The 16,996-nt window shown below is 44.7% G+C and overlaps 1 protein-coding gene across 1 annotated transcript in view; it reads right to left on the bottom strand.

The window, feature by feature from the left end:
• Positions 1 to 5,658: 5,658 nt before the first annotated feature.
• Positions 5,659 to 16,996, bottom strand: part of LOC142748282 (zinc metalloproteinase-disintegrin-like crotastatin) — a 37,795-nt gene continuing 26,457 nt past the window's right edge. Inside the window, exons 10-15 of the mRNA XM_075855382.1 lie at positions 14,691 to 14,793; positions 14,013 to 14,157; positions 12,346 to 12,426; positions 12,148 to 12,226; positions 10,432 to 10,529; positions 5,659 to 5,749 (exon numbers count right to left, since the gene is read on the bottom strand). Of these exons, the coding sequence (XP_075711497.1) occupies positions 10,441 to 10,529; positions 12,148 to 12,226; positions 12,346 to 12,426; positions 14,013 to 14,157; positions 14,691 to 14,793 (497 nt within the window). The 3' untranslated portion in view covers positions 5,659 to 5,749; positions 10,432 to 10,440. The remainder of the gene's footprint in view (positions 5,750 to 10,431; positions 10,530 to 12,147; positions 12,227 to 12,345; positions 12,427 to 14,012; positions 14,158 to 14,690; positions 14,794 to 16,996) is intronic.

Raw genomic sequence — 16,996 nt, 5'->3', positions numbered from 1 at the left:
ATTGATGACGTGCTGTTGTTCTGGAACTCAACAGTTGAGGAGTTCAATAGTTTTGTACCAACCCTTAACAAAAATGATCTAGGGCTGAGGTTCACCAGCGAAATTAGTGACCAAGAACTATCGTTTCTAGATCTGAAAATCACAAAAACAATGGAGGGCACAATTAGTACAAAAGTACACCGGAAGGAAACAGCTACCAACAGTTTCCTACAATGGAACAGCTGCCATCCCTATCCCCTTAAACGTGGTATTCCCAAAGGCCAGTTCATGAGAATACGCCGTAATTGTAGCTCCATGGATGATTTCGAGAGACAAGCCAAGGAGCTCAAAAATAGTTTGAAAGATAGGGGTTTTCCCATGGGAGTAGTTAGGAAGGCCTACGAGGGAGCGAGAGATGCGGATAGGCAGAGTCTTCTTGTCCCTAAAAAACGTAAAGAAGGAAAAGTTACGAGACTCATAGGCACTTATGACTCTAAACAGGGCGAAATTATGCAAATCCTCAAAAGGTACTGGCGTATCCTTAGCACGGACACAGACTTAGCAGATCAGATCACATCATGGCCTTCAGTCACGTTTAGGAGAGGAAAAAACATTAGGGATAGAGTTATGCACAGCTGTTTTGAGCCTATCACATCAAAGGGCACATGGCTGGATAGACAAATACCAGGCACATATAGATGCGGTAGCTGTAAGGCTTGTGACTTCATCTTAAGGGGAAACAAGTTCAGGAGTGTCGTCACAAAAGAAGAGTACGACATTCGTGATTTTGCCAATTGCAAAACAGCAGGGGTGGTTTACCTGATTACATGCCCATGCCCCTTAAATTATGTGGGCAAAACGATGCGACAATTTCGGCGCCGGATAAGGGAGCATGTCGGAGATATTGTCCATACAAGGGATACTCCGATATCCAAACATGTACATGCCAAACACCAGGGTCATGCAGAATGTTTAAAGTTTCAAGCAATTGAACTTATAAGACCTCCCAAACGGGGAGGCGATTGGGACAATCTCATTCTACGCAAAGAAGCCCAATGGATTTACAGATTGGCATGTACACAACCAGCGGGTTTAAATGAACAGACAAACTATACGTGCTTTATATGAACATACAGTTATATTATCCATTATCGGGCAGCCAAGTCCATATGGCTGTTTTTCTTCGAAAGGTGGCTTTCAAGCGAATTGATATGGCCAGTGGGTCATTCTGTGTGTAATCAATACTTTACAATATGAGGGACATCGCACTTATCCTTTCAATATGTACTTACATTGTGAGAGTTGGTTTTAAAGGCAGTCTTTTTGCGGTTTGGAACTGATCCGTAAAACCAATATCCTATATCCCATATCGTTATACTCCATCCTTATCGCTGGTTCTGGCAGCATGGGCGATACGTCCGTGGCTTCCACTGCGCCTGCGTGTTCTTCTTGATGCGGTCGATGATGGTTCCGGGTTGTCAGCTGACGGCCGGGAGTCACATGGACAGGCGTCACGAATTCGGGGGACGCATGTGATTGGCTGGGTCGGTTAGCGCTGCCGAGAACAGGGGGTGGAGCTAGGTGTTTAAAGCAACTCATAGCCCCGTTACGAAGTATGCCGCGGACATCAATGCGAGCATCCTTCCGTGATGTATAGCAGAATATCTGCTGCTGAAAATATATATCGCTGGCAATCGGGCCAGAGTGACCAAGACACAGACCCCTCAGGATAAGTATTTGAAACGCGTAGGGTCTTTTTGATTAAGGGATTCTTTGCATAGGGAACGATAGCATTGTGTTATACCCAGCACTGGGAGCTTCCGGTGTGCAAATCTCGGACTCTGGTGTGGACCTGGGATTCAAACTATTGTTGTGCCCAATATTAATGCTGATCCCGTATGCATATCTGCAAAAACACTGTGCTATGTTCATGAAACTTAACAGTGTTTTATGTTTAATAAGTTTTTAATACACACGGTGGGGCTTTTCACGGTGGTGATTTACCCCTGTTTTTAGTGAGTTACAAATAAAAGGTATTTTTTACTCTATTGTCACTTCAGTGAATTTACTGAAATTCCTATATTGTGGGAGCACAATTATATATATTTATCCAATTAATACAGTGAATTCCACATATAGCCACCCCTGTAGATAATGCTCCACATACAGACCCACCTGTAGATAATTCTCCACATATAGCCACCCCTGTAGATAATGCTCCACATACAGACCCACCTGTAGATAATTCTCCACATATAGCCCCCACATACAGCTTCCCGTAGGTAGTGCTCCACATACAGCTCCCCTGTAGGTAGTGCACCATATATAGCCCTAACACTTTAAACAGAAAAAAAGCTTTACATACCTAAACCCGTTCCTGTGCAGTCCTCTTGCAATGCAGACCTGCTCCCTTCTGAGCGGGTCTGCTGGGGCTAAACAACGCAAGCGGCGATGAGTGGTAAGACAAATCATTCTGCCCAGCCAATCAGCGCCTTTCAACGTTGCGTCGTTGAAAGGCTCTGATTGACAGGATGTCTTGCCCTCCGTCTTGTCAGGAGCCAACGGGACTCCAAAGTCCCTCATGACCCCCTGTAAGGCATACAAAATATTTGCGCACACTGTTGAACCACCCGGGCCAACACACAAAAAATCATCCAGGTAATGAATGACAGACTTCACACCTGCGACCTCCCGTATTACCCATTCCAAAAACGAACTAAATGCCTCAAAATACGCGCACGACAAAGAACAACCCATCGGCAAACAACGATCCACAAAAAATTCCCCTTCCCAAAAACATCCCAACAACCGTTGGCTCATTGGATGAACCGGCAGTAACCGAAACGCCGCTTCAATATCCGTTTTTGCCATCAAGGCACCTTTCCCCGCTTCCCTAACCAAAACCACCGCCTTATCAAAAGACGCGTACACCACTGAACACAACTCTGGATTAATTCCATCGTTCACCGATGCACCCCGGGGAAAAGACAAATGGTGTATCAAACGAAACTTGTTAGGCTCACGCTTAGGCACAACCCCCAAAGGAGACACCACCAAGTCATCCACTGGGGGTTCTACAAAAGGACCCGCCATGCGGCCCAAACTAACCTCTTTTCGCAATTTCTCGTTAACCACCCCTGCGTGTTGATACGCGGACCTAAGATTCCTACAAGTAACCGGAATATCATACGGGGGGGCAGGAATCACAAAACCACAACTAAAACCGTCCTCAAGCAACTTTGCCCCAGCCCTATCCGGATAATTACTTAGAAAGGGGGCCATCCTTGGTAAACTCACCGGTGTCACTCCCTTGACCAGCTGCCCCCCCCGAAACCCCACCCCTTTTTCCCTTTCGTAAGCATTTTGACGCACCATGAGACGCCCCGCTGCAATGGGAACACACGTGCTTGAACTTGCACGTGGCCCCAAATTTACATTGGCCGTCGTTAAATTGCCAACAGAAACCGAGTTTCGAACCGGAACTCTGACCAGACTGTCCGACCTGCCCTGCAGATCCCCCGCTCCCTGGAAAGGACTGTACCGGCTTAACCGGAGCAGTCACCCGCAACCACAACGCGATGTCTTTCTGATCCCATCCAATGCTGGGTCGCACCGCCTTCCGCTGCCGAAACTGCTCGTCGTAACGCAACCATGCCATACCGCCATAAACCCGATGCGCCTCCCCAATAGCGTCCATGTAACAGAAAAGGGCAGAGCAATGTTCTGGAGTTTTTTCCCCCACCACACTAGCCAATATCGCAAACGCCTGCAGCCAGTTCACAAACGTTTGTGGAATAAGACGATAACGCCGCCGTTCCTCCTCCTCCTTTTTACTCTCGTCCCTTTTCCCTTTATCCAAATTAAATTTCGCCAAAGGAAGGAGAGAAAATATTTCCACATATTCGTCCTTCCAAATGCGCTCGCGAACCTCCTGTTTTAAATGCGCTCCCAACGGACCCTCGAAACACACATAGACTTCACCCCGCGCTCTATCATCCAACCGTACTCTCTCGCCTTCTTGCGCCCCCTCCGTCTGTACCGACACCGCTACGGCCCCCCCGGAGCCCCCAGCTTGCAACCCCACCAATGGCTGCCCTGCCCCCAGCGCTGCCGTCCCCCAAACCGCCACCGGAGCCACTCCCGCCGATACCGACGCCTGTGACTTATCCAACTTATTCACCAGCTCGCGCAAACAACCTACCAAGTCCGCGAAACCACTAACATTCCCCCCAGAAGACCCGCCATCGGCCGCGCTGCTCGACAAAACCCTTGCACCCCCCGACAAACCAGCATTATGAACAGAGATAGAAGATGAACACCCACCTGGCTGCTCAGGCGCTGTGATCCCGCCAGCCGGACTAACTTGACCGCGCTGATGCTCTCTGACTTCTCCCTCTTCCAAATCCCTTGTCAACTGCGACCGCTGCCCACACACACAGTGAGGGCACGGAGATCCTCTTCCCGATTCTCCTGCCGGGCCGACCTCCATTGGAGCCCTGATGCTGAGAGGGCCAACCGCCTGTTGCCCGATCCGCGGAACCCAGACCTCTGACCGCACTCCACCTCCCACAGGCCTTTCCATCCTCCCTGCAGACAACCTCGCAGCAGCCAGCCCCCTGATTGGCTCTTCATCATGCGGGGCTGCCGACGTGCCCATCTCCTGCATCACCCCCGACGGAGGGGGGGTATTTGGAAAACTGGGGGCAGTCCCCCCCCTCACCGCCAAGCACCGCCGCGGCTGGGGATTTCTGCCAGGCCGGGACCTCCTAGGGGATGCCGCTCTCCCTGGAGACCGGACTGCAGCGACCCTGGAGGGGCTTCCCCGGCGGCGCCGTGCCCGCGGGATTTCCTCAGGGCTAAGTCTCGCCGGCGGGCGGGTACGCCTAGACCTGCGAGCAGTCACCCCCCCTGTAGAGACCGGATCACTTCCCCCACTAACAGGAGTCGCGAACAGCAGCGGGCTGCCCACGTCTAAGTCCAGCACTGCAGCAGCAAACAATGAGGGAGACGAGTGCAGGGGATCCGTCCCTCCCCCCTCTCTGGACACCGCGCGCTGCGAGCGCCGGGGCCCTGCTGCCTGGGGCGCCGCCAGCCCCACCAGCCTTGTCACCTGTATCTCCAACCAGCCGTCCTCATGTGACTCCGCTGCCACCCGGAGCCGCTCCACCAGACCATCGAACGACGCCATCAACCGCCCAGGTAAGTAAAATCCGCTTTGCACAGATGAAACAGCTCACTGCTTCTGCTGTTGTTCTTCTCGCTGTCTCCCTCGCACTGAGGAAAACAGCGGGAAGCCGTTACTCTCACCCCCTCCTTCCGAGCCCCTCCCCTAACTACCTTATGCATCCCTCCCTTAACTACCGTTATACCTATTAACCCCTTACTTCCCCCTACCTCCTATCCTGTCATGGCGGCCTCCCCTTATGTCCTGCAGTCGGCAGTGCGGCCGCTCCTTTCTCACTGTGATGGCGCTGCAGGGAAAATGAACACTTGCTTCCAGATTCTCTCACCAATTACAGCTGAATACTGGGGGGCCATTATAACCCTTATAACAAAACAAAAAAAAAAGCACTGCCCATAGTAGAGAACTCCTTTAAAAAAACAACTATTAAAAACAAATGACAACTATAAATACATTTATTAACAGTATTCAAACCACAAAAGAAACAGAACAACAGAACTGATGAACAATGTCCGCAGTTGGATTCATCCGCAGGGTCAGTGGTGTAACTATAGGGGATGCATTCGCACAGGAGGTCCTAAAGCTTCTCTGCAAGAAGAAAACAGCAGCTTTATAAATGGCACATGGCGGTTGGGGGTCCTTGATATATATTTTGCAACGGGGCTCAGCTTTAGGTTGGATGACACACGTGCATTAATGTAACTATGTTGTCCGATATGAAAGCCACACTGCTGGCACATCAGAATAACAGCTCTCACTTATCCCACCATAAATAAGAACTGGGGAGTGAACCCCAACATGTAACTGTTTATTGGATGAATTATGGTGGAGACTGGAGTTATTTGTTTCATCACCAGTGAGATGGTTAGAGGCAGCTCATGTATCTGGGTGACTTGTGTGTGATACTAGGGAGAATCTTGTGTACTTCACCTTATACATTGATAAATACTCAATGACTAACATACATAGTTCTTATGGAGCAGCCACACGCTTTTGATGAGGGTAAATAGAGTCCACCCTGTGTCCATGAGCCGGGAGCACTGAAGACAGTCAATAGGAGATGCTCAGCCAATCAAGTGTCAGAAGTGATCTATAGAGCAGGAAGTAATCCACTTTAGGTGGGGATCAACACTGGGCCCCTATAAGGGTATGTTCACACTACAGCGTCCGTAACGGCCGAAATTGCGGGGCTGTTTTCAGGAGAAAACAGCCCCGTCATTTCAGCCGTAACGGCATGTGCAGGCGCTTGAACGCCGCGTCCAATACGGACGTAACTGGAGCTGCTTTTCATTGGAGTCAATGAATAACGGCTCCAATTACGTCCCAAGAAGTGACAGGTACTTCTTTGACGCGGGTGTCTTTTTTACACCCCGCCTTTTGACAGCGGGGCGTAAAAAAAATGACCGTCTGAACAGAACATTGTAAGACCCATTCAAATGAATGGGCAGATGTTTGCCGACGCTATTGAGGCGCATTTTCGGACGTAATTCGGGGCTAAAACGCCCGAATTACGTCCGTAAATAGTGTGTGTGAACATACCCTAAAGGTGAAGATTGGGTCACTGGATCCCATCAGCTATTGGTCCTTGACACTGTCTGACTGATGGACCCTGCGGCCACCAATGTCTCCTTCATTACAATGTCTTCTGAATACATTCAACTTTGAGGAACAAAGGAATAAAGCTAAAGACTGCTTTTTGTTTCCATTTTTTGTTCAGTTATTTGTCTCAATTATTTAATGGGGATACTCTACTTTTTTATGACAATATTAGGAGCTCCCCGCTTCACAATCCGCTGCTTGTGTCACCAACAAGGCAGAACAAGATGCCCAGATCAATGGACATTTACAATGGGTTAACTATAGCTGAGGGGGATCAAGAGTATGGCAATATATAAAGGTAACCATTGAGGAATATGAAAGTCACTTCTTATGGAAGACTTAGGATATCACATGAAATAAACATACACAACATGTTATCTGTGCTGATACATTTTTAAATATTCCTTTATGGGGTCAAAGCTCTTTTTCTTTTTTTAAACAGAGCTCCAAATCCTCTGTATAGATATAGAGGTAATAATAACAATTCTGGCTGCCTGCAGTCACCACTAGAGGAAGCTAAAGCATTCACTGTATACTTTTCATACATTGAACTGAATAATAAAACCATATGCTGTAAGCTCGCTCGCCACAAGGGGAACTATTGCATACTGTTTTATTAAGCGTCATGCACACAACCACAGTTTTGCGGCCGTATACTATCCGCAACTGCAGAACCGCAATTGCAGAATGTATAAAATGTATGACTTCCCATGGGCCAATGCACACGACCGTGGTTTCCATGATCCATGCATTACCCGGACCGCAAAAAAAATAGGACATGTCATTATTTGTGGTCTGGGCTCATAGGAATCAATGCACATCTTCTGTGTGCACGGTCTGTGATTGCGGCCGGCCTTCGGATGAAACTTCACAGGCCCGTCTGTGCCGAAATCACGGACCGTACACACCGTGTTCAGGGGGCCTTAGAGTTCAGACAAAATTTTACATTTTGACTCTGTCTATGCTGGTGATTTGAAGACTTGAAGCTGTGTATGAGAAACTAACCTCTATAAAATATATTAAGAAATTAATCAGTACAGAATGTTGGACCTAAAAATAATGGCGTTAAAGGGTGTAGATTCACATTCTATGTCCAAGAAACATATTCACTTTTCACTATTACATTTTCTACTAACAAACTTTCCATCATTCACTTCACATCTTTGCACTACATTTAAAGTGTACTTAAGAAAAACTCCTGACGTATACGCTAAGAGTATGTTCACACGGCTTATTTTCAGCCATTTTTCAGGGTGTAAACACCTCGAGAAACGGTTGAAAAAACTGAAGCTGAACGCCTCCAAACATCTGCCCATTGATTTCAATGGGAAAAAACGTATTTTCGTTGCGACGGGGTGTTTTTTTACGCGGCAGTTTGAAAAAACGTTGCGTAAAAAAACGCCCTGTAAAAAGAAGTGCATGTCACTTCTTGAGCCGTTTATCATGGGGTCAATAGAAAAACAGCTCAAAAAACGGCTCCAAAAAACGTTTGATGCTTTATAAACGGCTTAACATCAGAGGCTGTTTTCCCTTGAAAACTGCTCCATATTTTACAGCCGTTTTTACTTACTACCCTAAAGGTGCCCATAAGAATCCCTTAGCCTGACAAAGTCCAAAAGAATCTCCTTTTGCCCTCCATCGGGTTGGTATACCTTTTTTTAGTATGGAATACTAAAGTAGTAGACTCTAATATTTAAAAAAAACACGATTCCGCAAAAAAATGCCTGAGGTATGCCACTGTATGGCAGTTGTCACAGGTATCCATTAAATGTATACGTCATGGGCTTTTCCTAAGCTTTTCTATGATGTATACGTTAAACAGATGCCATAAAACATTATTATGGGATCTGTTTAATGTATATGTTAGAAAAAGGGTCATAAAAGTTCATAACTTATATGTCAAACGTATCCCATAATAGTTTATGGGTGACCAGTGGTGGAATAAGTAGACCATAGGCCCTGGGCTGTTCCACAAACTTGGGCCCCCCTTCCCCACCGCCGTTCTGCCGTGTCTGTAGTGAACACCACCTTCTTGTGCGAGCATTGACAAATGGGTGTTACGATTCCCCTTGTCAAAGGGCTGTGTCCCTACATACTGACAGTCTCCAACCATCGCTGACAGTATCACACTGTAGGGACACATCCTTCTGACAATCGGAATGGTAACACACATTTGTCTATTAGTCCTGGATACACAAAGATATGTAGAATACAAGGGTTTTCTACTACAGACATGTCAGGAGAGGGGACAGATCCTCTATAAATCCAGTGACTCACAAGTGACGTCTTCTCTGATGGGAGTCGTTCTCTTTTCTTCTCCATCTGACTCAGACTGTTATGGCGACTTCTCCTGATGAGACATTTTTGCCCATCACTTCTGCAGCCATTTCCAGCCCCTATAGAAACACACAAATTCAGACACCAAGGCCCAGGACCATACATTAAAGGGGTGGTCTGGGCACAGACCGTTTTTTATACTGATGACCTATCAATATGCCCAGACAACCCCTTTTACTCAGACTAATAAATTTGGACCCCAGACTAGATCTTAGAATACATACAGATCCCAGACCTTATAAACTATTGCAGTCCCCAGACCAGAACCCCCCTAAACAAATACAGACCCCAGAACAAGCACCCTAAATAAATACAGACCTTAGACCAGACCCCAGACTTGACCCCCTTAATACAGACCCCAGACCAGACCCCCTAAACTAATACAGCCCCCTAAATAAAGACCACCTAAACTAATACAGACCCTAGACCAGGCCCCCTAAATACAGACCCCATAAACTAATACAAACCCCAGACCCCTAAATAGACCCCAGACCTCAAACTAATACAGACCCCAGACCTGACTGCCTTAAGTAATGCAGACCCCAGACCAGACTCCCTAATCTAATACAGACCCCAGACCAGACCCCTAAATAAAGACCCCATAGCTAATAGACCCTAGAACATGCCCCCTAAATAGACCCCATAAACTAATAAAGAACCCCAGACCAGAACCCTAAATACAGACCCCAGACCTCAAACTAATACAGACCCCCTGAATACAGACCCTAAACCCATAAACTGATACAGGCCCCCTAAATACAGACCCCAGATCCCCTTAAACTAATACAGACACAAAGCCCCCTAAATACAGTCCCCAAACCAGGCCCCCTAAATACAGTCCCCAAACCAGGCCCCCTAAATACAGATCCCCACACCAGGCCCCCTAAATAGAGACCCCTTAAACAAATCCTACCCCTTATACTTATATAGCAGCTCACCTCAGTCTTCTCTGTGGAGTCTTGCTGCTGCTCATGGACCTGCGGTCATGTGACCAGCAGGTCGCTAAACAGTAGTAAGAACTTCAGAGATGAGGTCATGTGACCTTATGTCAGGTCCTTTTGCAGGACATACACAATGCAGTTTCGTTGTCATTTGCGGCAAAAACCAGACAAAACTACGTTGTACCTTGGGCGGCCATGGGCCCCCCGGTGACCGCCCAAAACGCCCTGTGATGATCCGCCATTGTGGGTGACGGATGCAACTGTTAGGCATCCGTCACAGCTTACATTTAATGTATTCGTTGGGACCTCCTTGCCATGTGTATGTTAACCATAGGCCAAAAAGAGCCTTAGAAACTCATGTCTTTACTTGTTTCCAGTGCATCAGTTATTTACCCAGCGCTACTAGCAGTCTGACACCATTATGGAGAAGAACGGTAACCACCAGGAACACAGACTCAACCGTAGAACACAAAATGCTGAAAAGCCGACATCTGTAAAACAAATAAAGAGAAAAATGTCATCACCATGGAACAGTATCTTGTGGTTCCTTGGTTGTACTACTACCAGCTCAGCCTCATAAGGTTGATATGTTTTCATATATCTCAGAAGATCACATCTATCAGTGTCTGGGAGCTGGGTCCCTGAAGAAGCCATCCCTCCACTAGTAAGAGTTCTGCTACGCATGTGTCAAAATCATTAGTTGAGAATACAGTTCTTGGGCCCTCCCCCATAATACAACATGAAAGCTGAGGCCACTTTCATAACTGCTGTGGTACTTGCCAAATCAGGCAACATCGCGATTCAGGAACTTACGTGTCATTCGTTCACTCTGTTGGAGTTCCCTGAAGTCAATTTTCATAACAAACAGTGAAATGTGTCTTTCCTACCATGACTATTTTAGTAAATATTGGAAATACTGTATTCTCCACGTAATCACAGTGTTGTAGCTTCTGCCATTCCTCTGTTATTCCTACTGGAAAGTCACACTGAATAAACACTTTAATAGAGACACCCATTTGATTCTATTAGGGCGTTGTGTACTTCTGTCATAGGGTAAACAGCGGCCATAAAGGGATGAATTTGGTTGGCCACAATGCTTAGGTAAGCCCTACTGTTCAAACGTCCATTAACAGGTATCAGAAGACCCAGGGTGTGCCCAAAAAATATTCCCCTCACCGTTACTCCACCTCCACCAGCCTGACCTGTGGATACCGGATTGGAAGGGTTCATCGATTCATGATTCTTAACCCAAATTCTGACCCTCTCATCAGCATGGTGCAACAGAAATGTGGATTTATCTGACCATGCGATTCTTTTCCACCGATCAGTGATCCCATTTTTGTGTTCTTTTTGCCCACTGGAGTCTTTCCTTTCTGTTTCCCTTTAGACAGCAGTGGCACTCAAACTGGTCGTCTCCTGTTACAGAGCATCCGTGCTAAGGAACGACGAGTTGTATTCAACTGCAATTTTCCTGACTGTGCACTGCCTGATCGTCAGAATGATTCTTGACCTCCTCCTCTGACCTCTTTCGTCGACGAGTTCTTGACGTCCACAGGATCCCCCTTTCACTGGATGTTTTTCCTCTATCACACCATTCTTTGTATGCTCTTGACTCGACTACATTGCACGAGAAAACACCACAAGGTTGCCAGTTTTTGAAATACTGGCCCCTGCTACTCTAGCAACAATGATCAGGCCTTGTTCGAAGTCACTCAGAGCGCTCCATTTTCCCATTGTGATTTGGATTGACACTGCACCTGATCCACAGAACACTTGCTCGCTTGATTTGTTGCCTCACTCTGGGGTCACGTGTCTAATTTCCATATTTCCAATCCTGGGAGGCAGGTGTCTCTAATAAAGTGGCCATTCAGTGTATGTCAGCGGTACGCCAGTATTAGTAAGTAGGACCCATTCATGAAACACATGTATTTTACATGGTGGCATCAAAATGATTCCCCTAAAGAGTTAAACCAGAAGGCACTGAAAGCATCTGCTGTATAGTCCTTTGTTATAGTACAGTCTACTATAGGGTATGTAGAGCAGATGATCTCACTGCCTGCTGTCTTATACAGAAACCCATCAATGCTCTCTTCCATCTTGTAAACGTACCACTTGGTTCTATGTAGACTTTACAGTCAGGGGGTGCCCATCCCTCTTCACAGTGGCACTGCAGATCGTGATCACAAACCTGTGGGGAAGAGAACCACTATCAGCCACAAAACAATCCTACTGAATATTCGATGCATCAGATATGTATGACTGTAGTACAGAGGGGATCTGGGGGACACATTTTTAGACTTGTCTCACCGCATGTCCTATGCAATTGGCTTTACAACTTGCTGTCATGTAGGACTCCTCGATGCTGGAACATTTCCCATTCATACAGACCTGAAAATCACAGTAATACTGGTAAACCACATGCCATGTAGGACTTCTCCATACCACTGCTTCTCCCTGGTCACAGTTATGGGGCAATACCAGGGACGTAACAAGTAATCATGGGGCCCCATAGCAATAATATGTAACCATGTCCCACCTGGATTAACTATGACCAGCAGCAAGTGAGTCTAGAAAATAGAGCGGTATGACAATGTTGTGTGATTTAACCCCTTGGGCACATTAATCATTTTTTAGATTTTGCCTCTTTGAATTCTGGCGGTCATAACTTTCCTACTTATTGTTTGACGTAGTTGTATGAGGCTTTGTTTTTTTGCGGGATGAATTAATAAGGTACTTATGTAGGCGTCATGTTTTAATACGTATACATTAGCAGTTTGTATTATTTTTATTGCAGCATACATTGTTCATTAAAAGGATGTTACAAAAGTGTAGTACAGGTTATTTCGGTCATGACGATACCAAATAAATGCGTATTATTTTATATCTTTGTTATTGAGTTATATTTAATACATTTATTTATTGTGAAAAAAAATGGTGTTTGTTTTTTTTAAAGATTTTTTTTAACATTATTCTTTTTTATTTGACTTTTAATCCCACAGGAGTATTTTTCATTTAAATTATTAATTATAATTTACAGTAATTATTCTGTGTACTAATACTACGCAAGTAGTTGTTCCATCATACTTTAATACAGTATGTCCTAACGACAGGAAAAATAGTCAGGCAGCCCTGGGGTCCATCAACGGACCCTAGGCTGCCTGCCCATATAAGATATGGGCCCCGATTGTGACACAGGGGTTCCCAATGATGAGATAAAAATAGGTTCCCCCAAGGTTCCTCTGATCTCCGTAGTTAGAGTGGGGTTGCGGCTGTGTATTACAATAGCAGTGCCCGCATCTTCAGCATGACATGTATGCTCATCATAATGCGGCCACTGCTGCTGCTCATGACGAGCGTACTCCTCATTGGTCATCAAGTGGTTAAAATACATGAAAAAGGTGAGTTTTAGTAGGTATCTTCGATCCTTGTGTGTTTTATTTTTCTCTACCTCCTCTTGGTCCTTCCCTCACCTCTGATGCTCCTTTAAATAATGATCTGTGCCCATATTAGCTGCTATGCCCGCTATCCTGCTAGTTACACCCCTGGGTAATACATATAAAACATTTAATACGATTTGAGAATGTGTTACCATTAGTAAACACTCAGATCCCAGCCAGTCCGGTCCTCCAATATCCTTTTTCCCTACTTTACTTACAGGGTGTATTTACTTCTGCAACCACTTTTGATTTACTCTGATGCATCAATAATAATAAAGAACACTGTAAATAATCTTAATAAAAAAAAATCCTCATGTTTTGTGTATACAACTCCTATGCAGAACTATGTGTCTCCACGGATACAGACTACAAACAAACCTTGTGTGTAGTCGGATCCAGTACTTATGTGTTACTCCCTTCAATATGTCTTCTCTTCTACTGTCTGTACATTAGTAAGAAGAGGGGTCGGAGGTGGTAGAGTTACACATGACTGGCGGATCAGACTACACACGCATGTAATGTGCACTATGTACTCACATTTGTAGCACTGCACTTTGTCCCTGTAGTCACCAGTCCACCTTTAAATATAATAGTTTTACATTGGTCATAGGTACTAATAGAGCCTCCGATGTTAGGAACTTGTGAACCACCGACACAATAGAGAAGTCCACACTTTACATCCCTGCAAGAAAAAACATACCTGTTCTACAAATGATGTGACTCCACAGATCACGGAGTATTACATATCACATAGCACGGCCCAGTTTTGTTCTGATCTCTGAACACTGAGCAAGGAGAACCCACATGGAAATATCTAATCAATAAATCCATTCCAATCATTTACTATCAATATTTCGCTTTCTGATATATAATTCCAACATTACAATATTTGTAGATGATAAATCAAATCAGATTCGGTCTGTAGATTACAGAGCAGATTATTGTTATCAGTCACCCCTTCTCTCTATGATATAAACATTGGGGTGTATACAGGCCGGTGCTTCTCAACCTCAGAGGCTGGTGTCACTGGTGAGGCGCCCCCCGGTGGATGGTGGTTTTGACAGAAGTGATCATATGAAGCAAAACCCTTTCTATGGTTGCACCAATCTCTGGTTTAGCAACATGATTGACTTCTTGTTTTGGGGCCCCAGATTAAGGAGCCCTGGTGTAGAGGGTCAGGACGCTTCCCTGTGTTATTCCATATAAAATACTCACTCTTTCTCACATTCAATGTAGTTCCTCCCTTCTTTCCTGCAGTATCCTCTTATGCTGCCTTCTTCATTCAAGCTAAAACACTTGTCATATCCAGCGATGGATCCTAAAAAAAAAAAGAGCTAAAATGTAACTAAAACTGCAAATATAAATTGTATAGTACTAGCTAATTGATGTTATCCTATATCCTGCTGCAATAAACTGACATCTAGAATGGGGAAGGAAACAACATTATAGACTTTAGTAAGGATTACGTATCAGGTGCTGCCCTGTACCCGACTCACATTTTTACCAGGACCTAATGTAGTTGTGCCCTCACCTATAGTGGTATTCCCTGAAGGGATTCATGAGGATGTCTTTAATAATATAAAGAGTATTTTTCCAGACCTTATTTGGAAGGGGCGGCCTCCTAGAATAGCTCTCAAGGAAGTTTTATGGGGGTGACAGATGGGGGTTTAGCAGTTCTGAATAACTATCTAGCAGCTAAGTTGAAACACATTAAAGAGTGACATCTTCTGTCGGCAAACAAACACATATTGGACGTATTTGGTAAATTTGGTTATAGGTCAATATTTCACATTTTTGAATCTGGGAAGTTGGGGAGTTCTCATAAATCTTGCCCTATGCTGACCTCGATACATAGAGCATGGTTGGATATGAAGAGGATATTGCAAATTTCCGGATGCTTCTATTTTACTCCGCTATGGCTTAACCCCTTAAGGACGCAGCCTAGTTTTGGCCTTAAGGCTCAGAGCCCATTTTTCAAATCTGACATATTTCACTTTATGTGGTAATAACGTCGGAATGCTTAAACCTACCCAAGCGATTCTGAGATTGTTTTCTCGTGACACATTGGGCTTCATGTTCGTGGTAAAATTTGGTCGATATATTCAGTGTTTATTGGTGAAAAATTGCAAAATTTAGAGAAAATTTTGAAAAAATTGCATTTTTCAGAATTTAAATGCATCTGCTTGTAAAACAGACGGTTATACCACCCCAAATAGTTACTAGTTCACATTTCCCATATGTCTACTTTAGATTGGCATCGTTTTTTGAACATTCTTTTATTTTTCTTGGACGTTACAAGGCTTAGAACATAAACAGCAATTTCTCATATTTTTAAGAAAATTTCAAAAGCCTTTTTTTTAAGGTACCTCTTGAGTTCTGAAGTGGCTTTGTGGGGCCTATGTATTAGAAACCCTGATAAAACACCCCATTTTAAAAACTAGACCCCTCAAAGTATTCAAAACAGCAGTTAGAAAGTTTTTTAACCCTTCAGGCATTTCACAGGAATTAAAGCAAAGTGGAGGTGAAATTTGCAAATTTCATTTTTCTTGCTGAATTTCAATTTTATTCATTTTTTTTTCTGTAACAAAGAAGGTTTTACCAGAGAAACACTACTATATATGTATTGTCCAGATTCTGCCGTTTTTAGAAATGTCCCACATGTGGCCCTACTGCGCTCGTGGACTAAAAGACAAGCCCTAGAAGCAAAGAAGCACCTAGTGCATTTTGAGTCCTCTTTTTTATTAGAATATATTTTAGGCAGCATGCCAGGTTTGAAGAGGTGTTGAGGTGTCAAAACAGTAGGAATCCCCCAATAGTGACCCCATTTTGTAAACTACACCCCTCAAGGAATTCATTTAGGGTTGTTGTTACCATTTTGACCGCACATTTTTTTCACAGCACGTATTTGAATTGGGCTCTGAAATGAAAAAAATGTCATTTTTTCCAATAAAATGTCATTTGTGATCAAAATTTCTTATTTTCACAGGGAACAAAATACCCCATTTTGTTGCCCAATTTGTCCTTAGTGTGGCAGTACCCCATTTGTGGTGATAAACTGCCGTTTGGGCCCATGGGAGGGCTCAGAAGGAAAGGAGCGCTATATGTTTGTTGGAGTCCAGATTTTGTTGGATTGGTTTTTGGGTGCCATGTCGCATTTGCAGAGCCTCAGAGGTATCAAAGCAATGGAAACCCACCAAAAGTGACCCCATTTTGGAAACTACACCCCTCAAGGAATTCATTTATGGTTGTTGTTAGCATTTTGACCGCACAGTTTTTTCACAGCACCTATTTCAATTGGGCTGTGACATTAAAAAAATGTCATTTTTTCCAATAAGATGTAATTTTTTACCAAAATTTCTTATTTTCACAGGGAACAAAATACTCAATTTTGTTGCCCAATTTCTCCTGAGTGCGGCAATACCCCATTTGTGGTGATAATCTGCCGTTTGGGCCCATGGGAGGGCTCAGAAGGAAAGGAGCGCTGTGTGTTCTTTGGAGTACAGATTTTGTTGGATTGGTTT

The sequence above is a fragment of the Rhinoderma darwinii genome, chromosome 3, assembly GCF_050947455.1.
Source record: "Rhinoderma darwinii isolate aRhiDar2 chromosome 3, aRhiDar2.hap1, whole genome shotgun sequence".
Lineage (NCBI taxonomy): Eukaryota > Metazoa > Chordata > Amphibia > Anura > Rhinodermatidae > Rhinoderma > Rhinoderma darwinii.
Note: the sequence above shows the minus strand (reverse complement) of the source record. Positions and strands in the feature narration are given on the sequence as shown.